This window comes from Staurois parvus, unplaced genomic scaffold, assembly GCF_062004578.1.
Source record: "Staurois parvus isolate SC_StPar_1 unplaced genomic scaffold, SC_StPar_1.0 ptg000575l, whole genome shotgun sequence".
NCBI classification, from domain to species: Eukaryota; Metazoa; Chordata; class Amphibia; order Anura; family Ranidae; genus Staurois; species Staurois parvus.
In genome coordinates, this window is record NW_028318371.1 from 8,407,956 (window position 1) to 8,429,707 (window position 21,752).

Here is a 21,752-nt window from a genome sequence, read left to right on the forward strand (position 1 = left end):
CTGGGAACACATTGTAGAGGATTATAGACTGACTCTGGGGCCCCTTGTGGCCCTTTAATTAAATAGCCGGCTGTGTCATTATTATTATTGTCCTCAGGGTGTCAGTAATGAGGGAACTCACTGACATACTGACAGAGCTCAGCTACGTCTCCTCTCCCTTCCACACTGCAGGCAGGCGGAACCAACTTCTCTAGTCATAGCTCCCGGACGGAGAAAGTACGAGTGGGAACAGGCAGGTGAGGGGCGGAGCAGAGAGGCGTCAGCAGAGGGGTCTGCAGAATGGAGCTCTATTTTCGACAGGAAACATGTGACCTCCACTCCCTTTTTTGTTCAGAACTTTAATATAACAAACAAGCAGAGACTGCAGAGTAGAGCTCCACTCAACAGGAAGCATATGACCTCCACTTTTTTAATTTAATGAACTTTATTGTAACAAATACCTTATGGACACAACTCAAGAAAGTGGAGGTCACGTTTCCTTTGTCTACTTTTGGAGGGGGTGTGGCTGCAGTCTGGAGCTCCACTTTGGACAGGAAACGTGACCTTCACTTCAACTGTGTTTTAGTGAACCTTACAATAGAGCCTGGCTGCAGAATGGAGCTCCATTTTCGCCACGAAACATGTGACCTCCACTTTCTTGAGTGTCTATTGATAGTTACAATAAAGTTAATTAAATAAAAAGGTGGAGCTGTGGTCACATGCTTCTTCTGGAGTGGAGCTCCACTCTGCTGCCTATGCTTGTGTGGAGGTCACATGTTTCCTGTCAAAAATGGAGCTCCATTCTGCTGACAGAATTTATTGAAGAGGAGGGGCGGTCTCCATGGTGACGGTGCGGCCTGTCCTAGCGATGTCCTGTGGGCTTGTACTGAGAGCTCTCCACCTGTCCCGGCTCTCCGCCTCTCGTGGCCCCCGCTGGCTGAGCTATGTCCAGGGACAGAGCCCGGGGCCACGACTGAGGGAATATTTCTATTACATCGACCACCAGGGCCAGGTGAGAGCCCAGACAGGCCTGAGATTAGCGGAGGGGGAGGGGCTGGGGGCCCATCTGTGATTGGAGGAATTCCGGGGTTCTTCTGTCATTGGAGGAGCTCAGGGCCCCTCTGTGATTGGAGGAGCTCAGGGGGCCTTCTGTGATTGGAGGAGCTCAGGGGGCCCTCTGTGATTGGGGGAACTCAGGGGGCCCTCTGTGATTGGAGGAGCTCAGGGGCCCCTCTGTGATTGGAGGAGCTCAGGGGCCCCTCTGTGATTGGAGGAGCTCAGGGGGCCCTCTGTGATTGGGGGAACTCTCGGGCCCCTCTGTGATTGGAGGAGCTCAGGGGGCCCTCTGTGATTGGAGGAGCTCAGGGGCTTCTCTGTCATTGGGTGGGGCCCTTTTCTGTCTTATTTTTGAAGTTTACCCAGGACTGAGGACTCTCCGGCCTTGTGACAATTTTGGGTGTGAGAGTGGCCAATCACCAGCACTGTGACATGGGAGGAGCAGGAGTCATATGACCTCTGTACCTGGAAGTACCAGCCAGGAGGTGGACCACTGTGATTGGCTGGGACCATAAATGGCAACTGGGAGCTTTTAGCAGCGCACAATCTCAGAGCCCCATGGACATAAATGGCAGCCCGGCGTTATGTCCCACCCACCACGTTGCTGCATATACACACTATATTGCCAAAAGTATTGGCCCCTCCCAATCATGTGATTCAGGTGTTCCAATCCCCTCCATGGACACAGGTGTATACAGTCATCCCCTAGGCATGCAGACTGCTTCTACAAACATTTGTGAAAGAATGGGTCGCTCTCAGGAGCTCAGTGACTCCAAGCGTGGTCCGTGATAGGTGGTCACCTGTGCAATAAGTCCATCCGTGACATTTCCTGGCTACTAAATATTCCACGCTCAACTGTTAGTGGGATTATAACAAAGTGGAAGCAACTGGGAACAACAGCAACTCAGCCACCAAGTGGTAGGCCACGTCACATGACAGAGCGGGGTCAGCACATGCTGAAGCGCACAGTGTGCAGAAGTCGCCAACTGTCTGCAGAGTCAATAGCTAAAGACCTCCAAACTTGGTGTGGCCTTCAGATGAGCCCAACAACAGTGTGTAGAGAGCTTCATGGAATGGGTTTCCATGGCCGAGCAGCTGCATCCAAGCCTTACATCACCAAGTGCAATGCAAAGCATCGGATGCCGTGGTGTAAAGCACGCCGCCACTGGACTCTAGAGCAGAGGAGACGTGTTCTCTGGAGTGACCAATCGCGCTTCTCTGGCAATCCGATGGATATGTCTGGGTTTGGCGGTTGCCAGGAGAATGGTTCTTGTCTGACTGCATTGTGCCAAGTGTAAAGTTTGGTGGGGGAGGATTATGGTGTGGGGTTGTTTTTCAGGGGTTGGGCTTGGCCCCCTAGTTCCAGGGAAGGGAACTCTTAAGGCATCAGCATACCAAGACATTTTGGACAATTTCATGCTCCCAACTTTGTGGGAAGAGTTTGGGGATGGCCCCTTCCTGTTCCAACATGACTGCCCACCAGTGCACAAAGCAAGGTCCATAAAGACATGGAGGAGCCAGTTTGGGGTGGAGGAACTTGACTGTCCTGCACAGAGTCCTGACCTCAACCCCACAGAACACCTTTGGGATGAATTAGAGCGGAGACTGCGAGCCAGGCCTCCTCCCCCGACATCAGTGCCTGACCTCACAAATGTGCTTCTGGAAGAATGGTCCAACCTTCCCATAGACACCCTCCTAAACCTTGTGGACGGCCTTCCCAGAAGAGTTGAAGCTGTTATAGCTGCAAAGGGCGGGGGCAAACTCAATGCTGAACCCTACGGACTAAGACTGGGGGACCATTAAAGTTCATGTGTGTGGAAAGGCCGGCCCACCGATACTTTTGGCAATATAGTGTATGTGTGATGTCAGTGTGACCGGGATAAAGAGAACCATTCCCAGGTGTGTGCGGTTCTGCATGCTAAACACGCAGCAGTAACCCCCCATTCACACTGTAATGCATCACACACATGCGTTGTCCTGCATAGGGTGGCCTGTTCATGTCTCTGCATTGCCTCACACATAGTAAACAGCTCTGCTATGTTCTCTATGTTTTGTGTTTTGCTTGTCGCCTCTGGGGAGCCTTTAGGAATGAATGATACTGCAAGCAGGACACAGTTTTCGCGGTGTTTGTGAGTGAAAAGAATAGCACAGCCCTGTGTGACTGTGATTGAAGCCTCTTTTGTTGGGTTACAATGCAACTTGACAAAACTTTCTGACTTCCTGGTTTTCCAGGGCTCTGGTGATGTAGCCATGACCTTCCATCTGCCCCCTGGGAAGGTTACACCCTCTAGTATGTCATCACTACCTTCCAGGAAGTGCTTTCTGTTACCATTCTGGTTTTCTGAGGCTCTGGTGATGTAGTCAGGATCTTCTAGCTGACCCCTAGAAAGGCTACGTCATCAGTACCAGTATGTCACCAGTACCTTCCACAGAGCTCTTTCTTCTACTTTTCTGACCTCCTGGATTTCCGAGGCTCTGGTGATGTCAGGACATTTAAGCTGCCCCCTGGGATGGCTATGTTAGTAGCTTGAAGCTGGTTCTTTCTGTAACCTTTCTGACTTCTTGGTCTTCCAAGACTCTGGTGATGTAGCCAAGGACCTCCCAACTGCCTGCTAAGAAGGTTACCTTACCAATACCTTCCAGGGCGCCCTTTCTGTAACCTTTTTAACTTCCTTGTTTTCAGAGTCTCCGGTGATGTAGCCAAGGACCTTCCAATTGCCTTCTGTGGTTACCTTACCAATACCTTCCAGGAAACCCTTTCTGTAACTTGTGACTTGCTTGTTTTCCGAGGCTCTGGTGATGTAGCCAGGACCTTCCAGCTGCCTCCTGGGATGGTTATATCACCAGTACCAGCATGTCAACAGTACCTTCCATGGAGCTCTTTTTTGTAACTTTTTAGACTTCCTTGTTTTCCAAGACTCTGGTGATGTAGCCAGGACCTTCCACCTGTCTTCTGCAAAGGTTACCTTACCAATACCTTCCAGGGCGCCCTTTCTGTAACCTTTCTGACTACTTTGATTTTCCAAGGCTCCGGTGATGTAGCCAGGACCTTCCAACTGCCCCCTGAGGAGTCTACATCACCTGTACCAGTATGTCACCAGGACCTTCCAGGGAGCTCTTTCTGTTATTTTTCTGACTTCCTTGTTTACCAAGATTCTGGTGATGTAGCCAGGACCTTCAGCTGCCTCCTGAGAAGGGAACATCACCAAAACCAGTATGTCACCAGTACTTTCCAGGGAGCTCTTTTTGTTTACTTTCTGACTTTCTGGTTTTCTGTGGCTTTGGCGATGTAGCCAGGACCCTCCAGCTGCCCCCTGGGTTGGCTATGTTACTAGTACATCACTATCTTCAAGCTTGTTCTTTCTGTAACCTTTCTGACTTTTCCAAGACTCTGGTGATGTAGCCAAGATCTTCAGTTGCCTCCCGCAAAGGTTACATCTCCAGTACCTTCCAGGGAGCCCTTTCTGTAACCTTTCTGACTTCTTGGTTTTCTGAGGCTCTGGTGATGTACCAGGACGTTCCAACTGCCTTCTGTGAAGGTTACCTTACCAATACCTTCCAGGGAACCCTTTCTGTAACTTATGACTTCCTTGTTTTCGGAGGCTCTGGTGATGTAGCCAGGACCTTTCAGCTGCCTTCTGTGAAGGTTACCTTACCAGTACCTTCCAGGGAACCATATGTAACCATTCTGATTTCTTGGTTTTCTGAGGCTCTGGTGATGTAACCAGGACCTTCCAACTGCCTTCCACAAAGGTTACCTTACCAATACCTTCCAGGGAACCCTTTCTGTAACTTTATGACTTCCTTGTTTTCCTAGGCTCTGGTGATGTAGCCAGCTGCCTCCTGGGATGGTTGTATCACCAGTACCAGCATGTCAACAGTACCTTCCAGGGAGCTCCTTTTGTAACATGACTTCCTGGGTTTCTGAGGCTTTGGTGATGCAGCCAGGACCTTCCAGCTGCTCCCTAAGAAGGGTACATAACCAGTGTCTTCCAGAAAGCTTTTGTGTGTGAACTGTTAACCACTTGAGCTCCTGAGGATTTACCCCCCTTAATGACCACGCCTCTTTTTGCTACTCGGCGCTGCACTTATTCAACTGATAATTGCGTGGTCATGCAATGCTGCACCCAAACGAAATTTACGTCCTTTTTTTCACACAAATAGAGCTTTCTTTTGGTGTAATTTGATCACCTGTGCGCTTTTTATTTTTCACGCTATAAACAAAAAAAGGCCAAAATTTTGAAGAAAAACAATATTTTTTACTTTCAGCTATAAAAAATATATAGTAAACTCAAAGTTGGTTATAAATTTAGGCCAAAATGTATTCTGCTCCATGTTTTTGGTAAAAAAAATCCCAATAAGTGTATATTGATTGCTTTGTGTGGAAGTTATAGCGTCTACAAACTATGGTATAGATACTGCAATTTACACCATTTTTCTGCTATACAGCGCTGCGCTAGTTTAACGGACAATTGCGCGGTCATGCAATACGGTACATAAATGAAATTTACATCCTTTTTTTCCCCACAAATTGAGCTTTCTTCCGGTGGTATTTGATCGCCTGTGCGGTTTTTATTTTTTGCACTATAAAAAAAAAGGCTGACCATTTTGAGGAAAAAAAAAACAATATTTTGGACTTTTTGCTATAAAACATGTCCAGTAAAAAAAAATGCAAAAATCAAATTTAGTCATAAATTTGTGCCAAAATGCATTCTGCGACATGTCTTTGCTAAAAAAAGAAAAACCCAATACGTGTAAATTAATTGGTTTACGTGAAAGTTATAGTGTTTACAAATGGCGGGAAAGATACTGGGATTTTTAGTTTTTTTTTTTTAATAATAATAATAATAATAATAATAATAATAATGGCGGCGATCAGCGAATTATGGCGGCGATCAGTGACTTATGGCAGCGACCAGCGACTTATGGCGGGACTGCGGCGGACATTCTGGCATTGGGGGGTCACTGACATCCCCAAAAACACTAATACAGTGATCAGTGCAAAAAAAAAAAAACACTGACACTGTACTAATGGCACTGGGGAGGAAGGGGTTAACTTTATTTTGCAGGGAAGGGTTATAGGAGTGAGGGGAGTGTTTTACTAGGGGGCGGGGTGTGTACTGGGCGGGACAAAGCTGATCGAGAGAGAGAAACTGTTCTTTCTCGATCAGCTCATCCTCGAGCTGACAGGGAAGTGACAGACAGCACAGCTACTGCAGCTGTGCTCTCTGTCACTGTTTGCCGCCGATCGCCGGGACATAGCCGCTAAGGAGCGGCTGTGACCCGGCGACTGACATCTGCGGCGGTGATCCGCGGGACAAATAGTGCGGCGGCGCGCCTCGCGCACGCCCCCTATTTGTTTACAAAACACACGGTTTAAAACGTGGTTTTGCCTGTGAGTGCCGCCGTATATGTACAGTGGCTGGGCGGCATGCGGTTAAATCGTGGGAAAAGCCTCCCCCACAGATGATGTGTAAACAAACAGGCAGTGGCCCCTGGCTTTGTGCGTGTGTTTTTGGTGATCCAATCAGTTACTCAGTGCTTCTACATGGCCATAGCTCCGATAACATCAGGGTCAGCTGGTCTACTGATGGTCGTGTTGGTAACACTGACATTATATAAACAATAAAAAAAAATATTCAACAGATCTCATATAGCGCATGTGCAAGATCTGGTGCAGTTGTCTTCAGTGGGCTGGTACAGAAAATGAGAGAAGTCGGCCACTGAAGACCTCTTCTTCTTCTTTTCTTCTTTTTTCTTCAGATGGCAGTGCATTTGTGAGCAAGGGGTAGACAGACCAGTAGGATCAGGGAAGACAATAAAGGAGTGTGTCACTAGAAGTAGATTTTTGGGCTGTAGTTATTGAATAATTATCATAGCAAATTACCAAGTGACAGTGGATGGAGCAAAAAGTAAAGGTTATTAAGCAATTTCCTTTGCTGGACGAATGTTTGTTCTTTTTTTTTTTTTCCATTGATTTAAAATGGAAAATATTTCATCGGACTGCTAGTTGGCGCTAAGTATAGGAAGCTCCTGTAATACTGAGCACCACTTGTGGTATATTTTAAATCGACAACAAACTTTTTGTCCAGCATAGAAAATAATCCGATAACATTAGCTCTTTTTGTTTTTTTTTCACTTTCACTGAGTGAATTGCCATGCAAAGTATTTATAAATTTATATATTAAATATTTTACACCCCTATGTGTTTTATGGTAGACATTTCATTAGTGTTGACTGTTTTCCAAAAAGGTAGAGTGTGCCTTTAATAAACAATGATAAACGTACCCACATTAAAATATAATTAAAGGCAAAACTTTTTTTTTTTTTTTTAGTTTTGGATAGAGTGGAGTGGAGTTTTTATTGCTTTCTGTGCCCCCGTTAGGGAGATTTTCCCTGTTTGCTATTATCATTGAAAGTAAAAGAAAATCCCAAATGTTGGGTTGTCACCAGAACAGGAATAGAGGGTAAAACTGCCAATGCTTCACATATGTGAAAAAAATGTAAACGGACCGCGCATTTGTGTTCTACATATCATGTGCGTATGATTCAAACAATAATCAATAATATACAACATAAATTGCCGATAGTAAAGTCCCAAATGCTGAAACAAGGGCTTGTGCTCCAACTTAATTGAAGTGCTTATTTTCAATCAATTCAAAGTGCTCCACTGTGCTCAGCGAAGGTGCCCCACATGGACCAAAACTCACCCTTAGCCGATGACCATCTAGAACACTTGTGGGGCTTTCCCGATGAAGTACTTCTCTCCAGATCACCGCAAGTATAGGATATGCAGATCACCAAAAAAGCAAAAAAAAAAAGGGAAATCCCATAGTGTAAAACCGTAAGATATTTTATTAAAGAATAAATGTGAAAAAATATCACTCACAAGTAAAGTGCCTGTGCCCGACACCTGGTGTACTCTGCCTTGTTAACCCCTTCACGCCGGCGCCTCCTGGCCCTTTAAGAGTTTCAGGAGGCGGGACAGGCGGGGTGGGGCTTAGGGATCATTGGACCACCGTGACACGTCATCACGGCAGTCACATAATCGGGAAAGGTCCCGATCGAAAGAGGAGACCGGGACCTTTCCGTGAGTACCGGACGTGTGCTGGGAGCGTGCAGGGCCTGATTGCCGTCACGGTGGTCATGATTGGGAAAGGTCCTGATCGAAAGAGGAGATTGGGGCCTGTGACTACCGGACACGTGTGCTGGGAGCGTGCAGGGAGCGCGCTCTTAGCACATATGTATTTTTTTTTAATAGAATGCAAATGTGCGGCCGCTCGGCGTCTAGGCCCAGATGCTGGGAGGCCACACATTTGTGTGCGGCCGGCGTGAAGAGGTTAGTAGTGGGATGTGGAAGCCGCTGTGCTAAGCGTTCCTCAGAGTGGCGTGCGTTCCATAGGCCGGATATGATGTCGGCGGAAGTTGCGTCATCCAATCTCAACGCGTTTCGATCAAAGATAGTCTTCAGGAAGTGCAAAATCCGCCATATTGCTAGTGGTATTTATACCCATCGCACGGATGTTCGTTTATTTTCTGCATGTTGAAATGCATTTTTATTACAAAATATCTGAATTTTTTAAAAAAAATACAAATCTACATTTTTTGGAATGCATTTACAAATATATGTTAAAATTACTTTTTTACATGTTAAAAAAATCTGAAGAATATATTTAAAAAATATTTATTTTTTTTAAAAATATTTTTCATCTATTTTGTAATAAAAACACATTTCAACATGCAGTGTGTGTATTTATTGAAATATATATTGAATATGGCTAAAAATGTAGCATTTAAAATATATGGCAATATATTTGGGAAGAATATTTTTAAAATATATTTCAAATATATTTTTCTTCCATATGGGTCTTTACTTTCTATGCATGAAGGTTTAAAAAAAAAACATCTGTGTGCAGCAGCCCCCCCCCCCCCCCCCAATACTTGCCTGAGCGCCATCGCGATTCAGCAATGTGCACGACAGCCTCAGCTGTTTGGGTTTCTGCCTCCTCATTGGCTGAGATAGCAGGGGGAGCCATTGGCTCCTGCTGCTGTCAATCACAGCCAGTGAGCCATTGAGGGTAAAGAGGGGGCAGGTCCGTGTGTGAATGGACACCTGGAGCAGCAGCTCGGGAGCGCGCCTGCTTGGATGTCCCCATAGCAAGCTGCTTGCTATGGGGGCACCCAACAGGATGGAGGAGTCAGGAATGACAGCAGGGGACCAGCGAAGAAGGGGATCCAGGCTGCTCAGTACAAAACCATTACACACAGCAGGTAAGTATAGACACGTTTATTATTTTATTTTAAAAAAGCCAAGCCTTTAGTATCACTTTGTCATTTTTTTATTTTTGGAAACAGCCAAAAGTAGGGGAATAATGTGGTTGGTCAAGTTTCAGAATGGATTTCTGGGCCAGGAACTCGCGAACACTTAACTCATCATGTGCAGGAGCATTGTCATGGTGGAGAATCCACTTGTCAAGCCAGTTCCAGTCCAGATTCCTGTAACCTTTTCATTTTCCACATCTGCATCCACCCATTGCTTGCGTCATCGTGGACCTCTTCCCACCCCTTCTTAAACCTCCTATGCCGTTCAAAAGCACTTGATTTCCTCATGGAATGTTCACCATTAGCCTGTTATAACATCGCTAACATTTTGCTTGCACTTTTGCCAATTTTTACACCAAATCTGATGTTAATCCGCTGCTCCAGATTCCTGCTACTCATTTTCCACCAACAAAGCAACTCACCCACATATTTCTTCTACTTCTCCGTAAAGAGTCCACTGGTCTACCCCCAAGGCAAGTTAGAACGTGTCGGAACACGCTCGAGTGTGATTGGCTGTGTGACTCCCCACCATAGGGCTACACTGTGGGCATTGCAGGGATTGTCACACCTCATACACACACAAACGTCTGACAAATCAACAGTCAGATTTCAGGTCAAAGTGATTGTGATCACAGACCCCAGATGTGCCTCCTCCTGCAACCAAGTTTTCTGGGCTATCCCAACTGCGGGGCCGGGACCCACATGGCATTCATTTGCTGATCTCCGATTGCCAGACCCCAGAAGTGATGAGGGTTTCATGACTTCTGGTTTTTGCTGTCCCTTTCCCTGGGCGCTGTGGTTGGGGAAGAAGCTAACGGAGTTTAACCCCTTCAGGCCTAAGGGTAAAACAAATATAAATGCCTAAGCACAATTTTGCAACGTTGACCTGTGTTAGTAAAACCGTCCATATCATCACAACTACTTTGTACATTTGGGTGGATTATACCTTTTATTTTTTCGGGACAAATTGGGCTTTCATTTGGTGGTAAATGGTAATGGATATCTCCTGATTTATTTTTTATTATCAAAGGAAAACTGGCCCAAAATAGTAAAAAAATATATTTTTTTAGATTTTAGCTGTGTGTTTCTTGTTACTACCATAACCTACCACCAAAGAACAACCCAAAATAAATTCTCCAGCTCTTGATGATCGCAGCGATACCATATATGTGTATGTTATTTGTTGTTTGTACCCGTAGTACCGCCCAGAAAAAATAGTGCGCATTTTGTTTTTGTGGTTTTTTTTTTACCTAAAACACAGACATTGACGCCAAATTTTTTTTAATCCTGACCTTTGACCCTGACCTTGACCCAAACACTAACCCTGGCACTGAACTAGATCAAACCTTGATCTAGGTATTTTTCTTTTATTTTTTAACATTTATTTATCTTTTTTTTTTTTAACAAACATTTTTTTTTCTCTCTATGCCAGGAGTTAGAGAGATACAATGTATCTCTCTTCTCCATTCATAGAGCGAAAAAAACAAGGGGGCGGGGCTGTACAGTGACTGATCACTGTGATAGCCAATCAGAGGCTATCACAGCGATCATGTGACCCGGAATCGGGAGTCCCGCAGGGGCGGACTGACCATTTGGAAACTCGGGCACTGCCCAAAGGCCCAGGGTCAGTAGGGGGCCCCATGAGATGCCCCTGGTACCTTTTTCATAGGCTTTTTTGAGTTTGGCCAAGGACACAGGCCCCATGATCCCCTATTGCCCGGGGGCCCCATGAGTTGTCAGTCCGCTCCTGGGGTCCCGGGTCCCGATCGTTAGAACGGGACCTGGGGCTCTCAGTGACACCGCGGTCTGTACAAAGACAAGTAAGCAAATATGCGGCCCCATGGAAAAAAACGCCCAGTTCTGTGAGGCCGCATATTTGTGTGACGTCGCTGTCAAGGGGTTAATAACTTCAGTGGAGTGCAGGGGAAACATCAGGGGTCTAATTAAAGAGAGCCTGTCGCAGTAAAATTGCTGTCACACAGTGGGGGCTATTGGTCCTCTATGTGATCCCACCCTATTAGATTGAAGCTTTTATAAGTAGGACCCTCTTATTCCTCTTCTATTGTAACTGTACTGTCATCCTTTATACTGTAAAGCACTAGATAAATCCTGTGTAATAATAATAATAATAATAATAGCAATAAAGTTAAGTGAAAAATTGTAAAAATAAAATTAAGGGTACACCCAAGAAATTAAATCCCCCACCCATACGATTTTGAGTCCCCCACCTACCCCCACGTACACTCACCGGCCACTTTATTAGGTCCACCTTGCTAGTACCAGGACCCCCTTTTGCCTTCAGAACTGCCTTCATTCTTGGTGGTATAGATTCCACAAGGTGTTGGAAATGTTCCTCAGAGATTTAGGTCCATATTGACCTGATAGCATCACGCAGTTACTGCAGATTTGTCGGCTGCACATCCATGAACCGATGATACAAGGCCGGATGGATCCATGCTTTCATGTTGTTTACACCAAATTCTGAATGTCGCAGCTGAAATCCAGACTCATCAGACCAAGCAACGTTCTTCCAATCTTCTGTTGTCCAGTTTTGGTGACCTGTGTGAATTGTAGCCTCCGTTTCCTGTTCTTGGCTGTAGGAGTGGCACCCGGAGTGGTCTTCTGCTGCTGTAGCCCATCTGCTTCAAGGTTGAACGTGTTGTGCGCTCAGAGATGGTATTCTGCATACCTTGGTTTGTTACGAGTGGTTATTTGAGTTACTGTTGCCTTGCCATCATCTTGAACAAATCTGCCCCATTCTCCTCTGACCTCAACAAGGCATTTTCCTCCATACAACTGCCACTCATTGGGTATTTTTTCTTTTTATCTTTTTCGGCCCATTCTCTGTAAACCCGAGAGATGGTTGTGTGTGAAATTCCCAGGAGATCAGCAGTTTTTGAAATACTCAGACCAGCCCGTCTGGTAGCAACACCCATGTCACGTTCAAAGTCACTTACAGTGCCTTAAAGTATTCATACCCTTTGACATTTTCCACATTTTGTCATGTTACAACCAAAAATGTCAATGTATTTATTGGGACTGGATGTGATAGACCGACACAAAGTGGCACAGAATTGTGAAGTGGAAGGAAAATGAGAAATGGTTTTCAACTTTTTTTCTGCGTTGCTGCAATGACATTTCAGCACAATGGACTCGCCTGCTGCATCATTTCTTCAGTTTGATTTTCGGGGTGTCTTTGAATTCAGTCCTCTGTAGGTCGATCATTTTCATTTCCATCAAACGATGGGGCGTCCTTCCGTTCCTCACACATCACCCCGTCCATGTCAGTATAGAGATCCAGCAGGAGATTTCTCCCCATTGAGATCTGATGAGTTTTCAAAGTGTTCCTTTAACCAGTTGCTGCCCGGCCTATAGCCTGAAGGCGGCCTGGCGAACAGCTCGTCCTTCCGGGTGGACGCCATATGGCATCCTTTCAGGCATTCGCAGTGTGCCTGCCCGCAGGGCCGCTCTGTGGTGCGATCTGTCACCGGCCGTGTACCTTAGACACAGCCGGTGACAGATCTGTGTACCGGCCCCATTGCCGGTACCATGTGACCTGCTGTGACGAATCACAGCAGTTAATTTCTTGTAGCAGAACAAAAAAAAAGATTTACTTGCCTGATCCTCCCATCTTCCTAGACTGGTCCACGCAACTTCTTCTCCTCCGCGCTGTAGTGGTCCAAAGCCCTGTATTGGACATAATGAGGCCAGGAACAGTCCACTGCTGGAGCGGAGTGGAGGGTGCGCCATCTGCAGAGGATCAGGTGAGTACAACTGTTTCTCCAAAACATGGCCCCAGAGCAAGGAAAACTATTTAGTTGACTGGAGCTGGGCGTTAAGGCTTGACATGTTTGGTATCTATTTACTCGGTGCAACCTCATCTTTTGTATTTTACCAAAAACTTTGCGAGCACTAAAATTAAAGCAGTATTAAATGAAAAATCACAAATGTAATATATTGCAGCTTACCAATCATTAGATGTGGTGGCTGCATTAATTCTCTTTTCTTTTTTTTTTTGATCTGGCTAGTAATACACCTCCTGTATTATACAGACTACAGACACCTCTCTGGATGAAGGAGCACAGGAGGCACAGCAGACAGCAGCATTGTTAGGCCGGTCATACACGGGTGCAATTCCGAAAGAAGTTTCTTTCGAAAATATTTTCAAAGAATTTGGTTTCGAAAAAATCTTTTCAAAAAAATCTTTTCAAAGAGTTTTCTTTCGAAAGATCTTTTCAAAGAATTTTCCTTCGAAAAAATCTTTACAAACAATTTGCCTTTGAAAAAATCTTTACAAACAATTTGCCTTCGAAAAATCTTTACAAAGAATTTGCCTTCGAAAAAATCTTTACAAACAATTTGCCTTCAAAAAATCTTTACAAACAATTTGCCTTCGAAAAATCTTTTCAAAGAATTTGCCTTCGAAAAATTTTTACAAACAATTTGCCTTCGAAAAATCTTTACAAACAATTTGCCTTCGAAAAAATCATTACAAAGAATTTGCCTTCGAAAAAATCTTTCCAAACAATTTGCCTTCGAAAAAATCTTTTCAAAGAATTTTTGTTCGAATTTTGCACCATTAGTGGGCCACAGCAACGGCCGATTTTTGTGCAACCGTCAAATTTGAGTGATTGGGTACCTTGGAAATTTTTGGAAAAACAAACGAATTTCGAATCAGTGATGGGAGAATCGTGCGAGAAATGTAAATGAAAAAGAAACGAGCGTGAGCTGGAAAGAAAAGAAAATTCTTGGCCACGAAAGTTCTTTTCTGTAACAACATGAAGTGAAATTGAAGGCTCGGTTGTTTGAATTTCGAAATCATTGGTGGCGCCATCGGATTACAAAATTTCAGATTTTCTGAAGAAAATTCATTCTGAATTTGACCCATATATGGCCAGCATTAGGTAAGCTAACAAATTGAAGCCAAACTCCAGCTCACTTTATAATCAGTTACAGCAAACCGTTTTCTTTCCTTTTTTGGGATAAAGTTTTTTACATGAATAAATAAAAGCTGATCATTGTAAGAACCCCCTGTCGGCGTTTAAATGGTTGGTCTCATCCATGGAAAGTGAAACGTTGTGCTGGAGAGCTTGAGCGTGTGAAAAACAACAGACTTAACGGCTGGATCACCAGATGAAAATTAGAAGGCCAAAAAAAAAAAAGAACTAATGCAGCCATCACATCTATTCTTGGATGTGATGGCTGCATTAGTTTTCTTTTTTTTTTTTTTTTTTAAAAACTAATGCGGTAAGCTGCAATATAATAAATGTTTGCTTTTGGGTTTAATACTACCTCAGGGGCGGACTGACTATTTGGAAACTTGGGCACTACCCGAGGGCCCGGGGTCAGTAAGGGGCCCCATGAGATGCCCCTGGTACCTTTTTCATAGGCTTTTTTGAGTTTGGGCAAGAACACAGGGGCCCCATGATCCCGTATTGCCCGGGGGCCCCATGAGTTGTCAGTCCACCCCTGTACTGCCTTAACATTTATTACTGAAAATTCATGCTGGCTAAACCTCCGCACCTCCGTTTTATTTTCCAGGGTCTCTCCGGTCAGAAAATACCGTACAGTTGCAAGAAAAAGTATGTGAACCCCTTGGGATTACGTGGAGTTTTGCATGAATTGGGCATAAAATGTGCTCTGAACGTCATCTAAGACACAACAATAGAAGAACACAGTCTGCTGAACATAATACTACACAAACATTAGATGTTGCCATGGTTTAATTGCACATAACATGTAAACATTCACAGTGCAGGGAGGAAAAAATATGTGAGGCCCTAGCTTAATGACTTCTCCCAGAGCTAATTGGAGCCAGGAGTGAGCCAACCTTGACTCCAATCAGTGTGATGATATTGGATGTGTTGCTGACAGCTGAACTGCCCTTAAAAAACACACACCTGTTTTGGGTTTACTGGTTTCAAGAAGCACTGTCTGATGTGAACCATGCCTTGCAGAAAAGAGCTCTCAAAAGACCTACGATCAAGAATTGTCTTGTATGAAGCTGGAAAGGGTTACAAAAGTATCTCCAAAAGCCTTGATGTTCATGTGTCCACGGTAAGACAGACTGTCTACAAATGGAGAAAGTTTAGCACTGTTGCTACTCTCCCTAGGCGTGGTCGTCCTGTAAAAATGACTGCAAGAGCACAGCGCAGAATGCTGCATGAGGTAAAGAAGAATCCCAGAGTGTCAGCTAAAGACCTACAGAAATCTCTGGCACATGCTAACATTTTTGTTGACACATCTACAATAAGGAAAACATTAAACAAGAATGGAGTACATGGGAGGACACCACGGAGGAAGCCATTGCTGTCCAAAAAGAAGATTGCAGCACGTTTGAAGTTTGCAAAAGAGCACCTGGATGTTCCACAGCACTACTGGCAAAATATACTGTGGACAGATGAAACCAAGATTGAGTTGTTTGGGAAGAACACACAACACTATGTGTGGAGAAAAAAAGGCACAGCACACCAACATCAAAACCTCATCCCCACTGTAAAACATGGCGGAGGGAGCATCATGGTTTGGGGCTGCTTTGCTGCCAGGGGGCCTGGACGGATTGTTGTCATTGATGGGAAAATGAATTCCAGAGTTTATCAAGACATTTTGCAGGAAAACGTACGACCATCTGTCCGCCAACTGAAGCTCCGCAGAGGATGGGTGATGCAACAGGACAATGACCCAAAGCATACAAGTAATTCAACAAAACAATGGCTGCAACAGCACAGAATACACCTTCTGGAGTGGCCCAGTCAGAGTCCTGACCTCAACCCAATTGAAATGCTGTGGCATGACCTTAAGAGAGCGATTCACACCAGACATCCCAAGAATATTGCTACACTGAAACAGTTTTGTGAAGAGGAGTGGTCCAAAATTACTCCAGATCATTGTGCAGGTCTGATCTGCAACTACAGGAAACGTTTGGTTGAGGTTATTGCTGCCAAAGGAGGGTCAACCAGTTATTAAGTCCAAAGGTTCACATACTTTTTCCTCCCTGCACTGTGAATGTTTACATGTTATGTGCAATTAAACCATGGCAACATCTAATGTTTGTGTAGTATTATGTTCAGCAGACTGTGTTCTTCTATTGTTGTGACTTATATGACGTTCAGAGCACATTTTATGCCCAATTCATGCAAAACTCCACATAATCCCAAGGGGTTCACATACTTTTTCTTGCAACTGTATATACAAATTGGGGGGGGGGGGCATCTTCAGGCCTAAAGTGATTAAATGTGTGCATAATATGCAAATGTCTCTTACAGAAAAGGGGTTCGGGGGAGGGGGTACCTGCTTTTGAACCCCATAGTGCTTCTCTACAATGACGTAGGAAATCCCCGGACACACAAGATCCCTGCAGTCCCTGTAGATGACATGACAATGACCAGGGGCGGACTGACAACTCATGGGGCCCCCAGGCAATAGAGGATCATGGGGCCCCTGTGTCCTTGCCCAAACTCAAAAAAACCTATTAAAAAGGTACCAGGGGCATCTCATGGGGCCCCCTACTGACCCCGGGCCCTCGGGCAGTGCACGAGTTTCCAAATGGTCAGTCCGCCCCTGACGATGACTATCAGGTCACTGTCCGCTCTGTCTGGCTGATTTCTGCCATTTGTTTTGTTTTTCAGCTCTTCCTGGATGACGCCAAAGTGAAGAACTTCATCACCTGCTTCAAAGGTAAAAGACAAACTCCGCCTCCCTCTGGGATAGGAATAGGAGAACTCCGCCCATAGCCCTCCAAGAGTAGAGAGAATACTGACCGCTCTTATCTTTTATTCTCTGGAATCAGCAGGAAATGTGCCGATAATAATAGAGCCGCCTCCCTCCATGACACTGAGCCTACTGCCAGCAGATCTCATGGGAAGATTGCATTGCATTATGGGTAGGGACATTTATCCTGGTTCAGACCTACCCAGCTCTGATGTGAAGGGGAGGTCACAAGGGCATCGCGTAATGTCAGTTTCTGTATATTTCTGGAAACGTGTGACCAGGGGCGGACTGACAACTCATGGGGCCCCCGGGCAATAGGGGATCATGGGGCCCCTGTGTCCTTGGCCAAACTCAAAAAAGCCTATGAAAAAGGTACCAGGGGCATCACATGGGGCCCCCTACTGACCCCGGGCCCTCGGGCAGTGCCTGAGTTTCCAAATGGTCAGTCCGCCCCTGCCTGTGACTGCGTTTTGTGGTTATCCAGTGACATCCCAGCCAGTGTCATTAGTACAGTATATAGTATTAGTACTGATCACTGTATTAGTGCCACTGGTGATGTCAGTGGCAGTTGGTCAGTTCCCACCCGGCGTCAGTTAGTGTCAGATTGCCCCCCGCACTTTCACAGTCCCACTGTAAGTCACCGATTAATTTATTAGGTAATAAACAAAAAATTTAAGTATTCAAAAAAAAAAAAAATCCCATAGTTTGTAGACGCTATAACGTTCATGCAAACCAATCAATATACACTTATTGGGGTTTTTTCCCCCCCATGTAGCAGAATACATTTTGGCCTAAAGTTTTTATGACGAAATTTAGATTTTTTTTTAATTTTTTTTTATAGCAGAATATAAGAATTATTATTAATTTTTTTTTTAATTTTGGTCTTTTTTTCATTTATAAAATAGAAAAAAATACCAGTGCTGTTGAAATAATATCAAAAGGAAAACTCTATTTGTATGAAAAAAAATGACATAAGTTTCATTTGGGTATTGCATTGCATAACTGCATTGGCAGTTAAAGTAGTGCAGTGCTGAATAGCAAAAAAAAAAGTGACCTGGTCATGAAGGGGGAAAACCTTCTGGCGCTCAACTGGTTAAAGGTGCTCTGAGCATTGAGAAGTAAGCTTCCAGTAAACCCAGTCTACTGCCAGAGGGTCCAGATAGGGCTATGGTGGGCCAGCTCACCCCACCCCCTTTTACCCAACTCCACAACTCCAGGCCACGATTTCTCCTCCTTTTTTTTTTTTTAAAAAGAGGCTCTGGCTGTTCACCTCCTTTCCAGCAATGGCCCCCAAGGTACCTTTTTGGCCAAAATGTCCTCAGTCTTATGGTTAACAGGACATTGGGGGTGACAGAAATTGAACATGGGTGTCCCTGGCCCGTCCCTGAGAATGTCACCACAGCGCCCCCTGGATTCAAAGTGTGATGCTGCAGAAAGTGGCCCATAAACTCCACTGTTTGCATCAGTGTGACTACCCACCATCGGGAGAAGATCCAGGACCCCGCACCTCATGTGACCAGCTTGATTACTGAAGCAAGTTGGTATTTTATTTACAAACAATACATTTTTTTTTTTTTTTTTTTAAAACTAGAAATCTCTTCGGCTCGTTTTGTTAGTTCTCCCCATCTTCATTAACTGGAAGTGGTTTACCCAACTTTCCTGTGGCTACCTTAGCCTGGCATAATCTTGTTACGTCGCCCACTTTGTATTCTGATTTATGGATTTTATAAAAGCGGTTTTCTTCAAAATAAACTTTCTGCTTCTAGTTTAGATGCAGCTCTAGATATCGTCCACTAGATGTCAGCACATTACTGGTATAGAGCTGGGAGTATTTGTGGCATCCGGTCCTGTCTTGTGTGGAATTCCTGATAGATAACACAGAATATCTTCTCCTCCGACCTCTTCTTCTTCTCCTCTGACCTCTTCTTCTTTTCCTCTGACCTCTTCTTCTTTTCCTCTGACCTCTTCTTCTTCTTTTCCTCTGACCTCTTCTTCTTCTTTTCCTCTGACCTCTTCTTCTTCTTCTCCTCTGACCTCTTCTTCTTCTTCTCCTCTGACCTCTTCTTCTTCTTCTCCTCTGACCTCTTCTTCTTCTTCTCCTCTGACCTCTTCTTCTTCTTCTCCTCTGACCTCTTCTTCTTTTCCTCTGACCTCTTCTTCTTTTCCTCTGACCTCCTTCTTCTTCTTTTCCTCCGACCTCTTCGTCTCCTCTGACCTCTTCTTCGTCTCCTCTGACCTCTGCTTCGTCTCCTCTGACCTCCTTCTTCTTCTTTTCCTCCGACCTCTTCGTCTCCTCTGACCTCTTCTTCGTCTCCTCTGACCTCTGCTTCGTCTCCTCTGACCTCTTCTTCGTCTCCTCTGACCTCTTCTTCGTCTCCTCTGACCTCTTCTTCTTCTCCTCTGACCTCTTCTTCGTCTCCTCTGACCTCTTCTTCGTCTCCTCTGACCTCTTCTTCTTTTCCTCTTCTTCTTCTTCTTCTTCTTCTTCTTCCTCTTCCTCTTCCTCTTCCTCTTCTTCCTCTTCCTCTTCCTCTTCCTCTTCCGATTCCGACCTCTTCTTCTCCTCCTCCGACCTCTTCTTCTTCTCCTCCTCCGACCTCTTCTTCTCCTCCTCCTCTGACCTCTTCTTCTTCTCCTCCTCTGACCTCCTTCTCCTCTGACCTCTTCTTCTCCTTTGATCTCTTCTTCTCCTCTTCTCCTCTGACCCTTCTCCGACCTCCTTCTTCTCCTCCGACCTCCTCTCCTCCGGCCTCCTCCCCTCTTTTTCATTAAAAATACATTGATAAAGGTAAAAGTAATCCTGCAGCATATTACTGCTGACATTGACACCATTCTTTGTATTTTACTAATTCACCTTTAAATTCAATATTCAGTAGTGATGGGCCAAACACCCCCCTGTTTGGTTCGCGGTCGAACATTTGAACATAACGAATGTTTGACTGTGAACTTTGAACAGAGGGGACAATTCACTAAGTGGTATCTTACCGCATCTGAGTATGCCATCGGGAGCATCTGAGTATGCGGTAAGGCTAGGTTCACATCTCCGCGTTCCTGCGGCCCGCGTTTTGCTCGGACAGGAGAGCCCATTCATTTGAATGGACTCCCGTGCCCCGTGACACGCAGGGAAGTCCCTGCACTTCTTCAGAAAACACAGCCCGCACAGGAACCTCGGTTCCCAGTACGGTTGCGTTTTCCAGTGCGGAATTAATGGCACCCGCCCGCGGATCCGCATTCCTCTGTGTGGGTGGTGCAGCTGCACGGATTTTTGTGCAGATCCGCAGCGGCACCAGCTGCACATATCTGAACCGGGGGTCAGATACCGCACAGCTACTAAAAACATTCTTTAATGTGTCAGCTGTCAGCGTGGTTTCCCTGCTGACAGCTGAATGTAAGATGAATCGCCGACATTGCCCGGCAATTAAAACATTTTTTTTTTTTTTTAAATGCATGGTGTCCCCCCTCCATCTATACCAAGTCCTTCAGGTCTGGTATGGATTTTGAGGGGAATCCCCATGCCAACATTTTTTAAAAAGTGCCGTGGGGTCCCCCCCAAAATCCCCACCAGACCCTTTTCTGAGCACGCAGCCTGGCAGGTCAGGGAAGGGGGGGGGGGAAAGCGAGTGCCCCCTCCTGAATCATACCAGACCACATGTCCTCCACATGGGGGGTGCTTTGGGGCACCACAGCACCTTGTCTCCATGTTAATTGGGCCTCTTCCTCACAACCGTGGCCAGTTGTTGTGGGGGTCCTGCAGGCAGGAGACAGTCTTTGACAAGACCAAAAATGTAAAAAATGTCCCCTGAGGTAGATTCAAGGTCAATCACGATGCCTACCACCACCGCCGACCCAAAAAAAGAAAAAAAAAAAACGCTCTGCTATTGATTCTGGCTCCCACCATCTGACAGCTGCGCTGAGATGATAGTTCTTTAAATACTGTGGTGACGTCACAAGGGGCAGGGTCACCCCCACCCCCTTGTGACGTCATCATGTTCTGTGTTTGACCAAAGCATTGCACCTGACCTGCAGTCAGGTACATTTCTTTGGCCGATCACAATGCACCATCATGGCGCAATAGCCTGCCAAATGGCCGATGTCATAACTAACGTTCAATTCGAACACTAATATACAGTACTGTGCAAAAGTTTTAGGCAGGTGTGAAAAATGCTGTAAATGAAGAATTCCTTCAGAAATCGAAGTGTTAATAGTTTATTTTTGGAGTATTTGGTTTGACCTTGGACCAAGAAGACCACTTAAGCTCGGATCTCCTGCTGCCAGATGATTTCTTTCAGCCCAAACAGAGATTTTCTATTCACTCACCATGGGTAAATCATCCTGCAATGCTTCGGCGTCCCAGTCCCGTTCTCCTAGAGATTCAGAGATGCAATTGAACCACAACGTTCCGGAGTTATTCTGAATTCAACAACAGGATCTGGTTGCATCCTCACAAGCTGCCTTCCATTCATCCAGCTGAAGCCCCAACATCCACACATATCTCTCTGAGTGATCCCTCCTCTCAGCTAACACCAAGCTTGAGTGACCTCCGCACTATTGCAGCTAATATTAAGGATACCCTCTCTGCAGCGATCTCCGACCTGTGCCATGAAATACAGAGAATCGCCCCATGATGTGGCGATAACCATAACTCATCATGAGGCTGCCATCCAGGAGGTTTCCAAGGTGTTGGA

The 21,752-nt window shown here is 45.3% G+C and overlaps 1 protein-coding gene across 1 annotated transcript in view; it reads left to right on the forward strand.

Annotated features, from left to right (window-relative positions):
• The first annotated feature begins 804 nt into the window (after positions 1–804).
• Positions 805–21,752, forward strand: part of CUNH8orf82 (chromosome unknown C8orf82 homolog) — a 72,646-nt gene continuing 51,698 nt past the window's right edge. The window contains exons 1-2 of the mRNA XM_089692104.1: positions 805–991; positions 16,986–17,034. Of these exons, the coding sequence (XP_089548230.1) occupies positions 821–991; positions 16,986–17,034 (220 nt within the window). The 5' untranslated portion in view covers positions 805–820. The remainder of the gene's footprint in view (positions 992–16,985; positions 17,035–21,752) is intronic.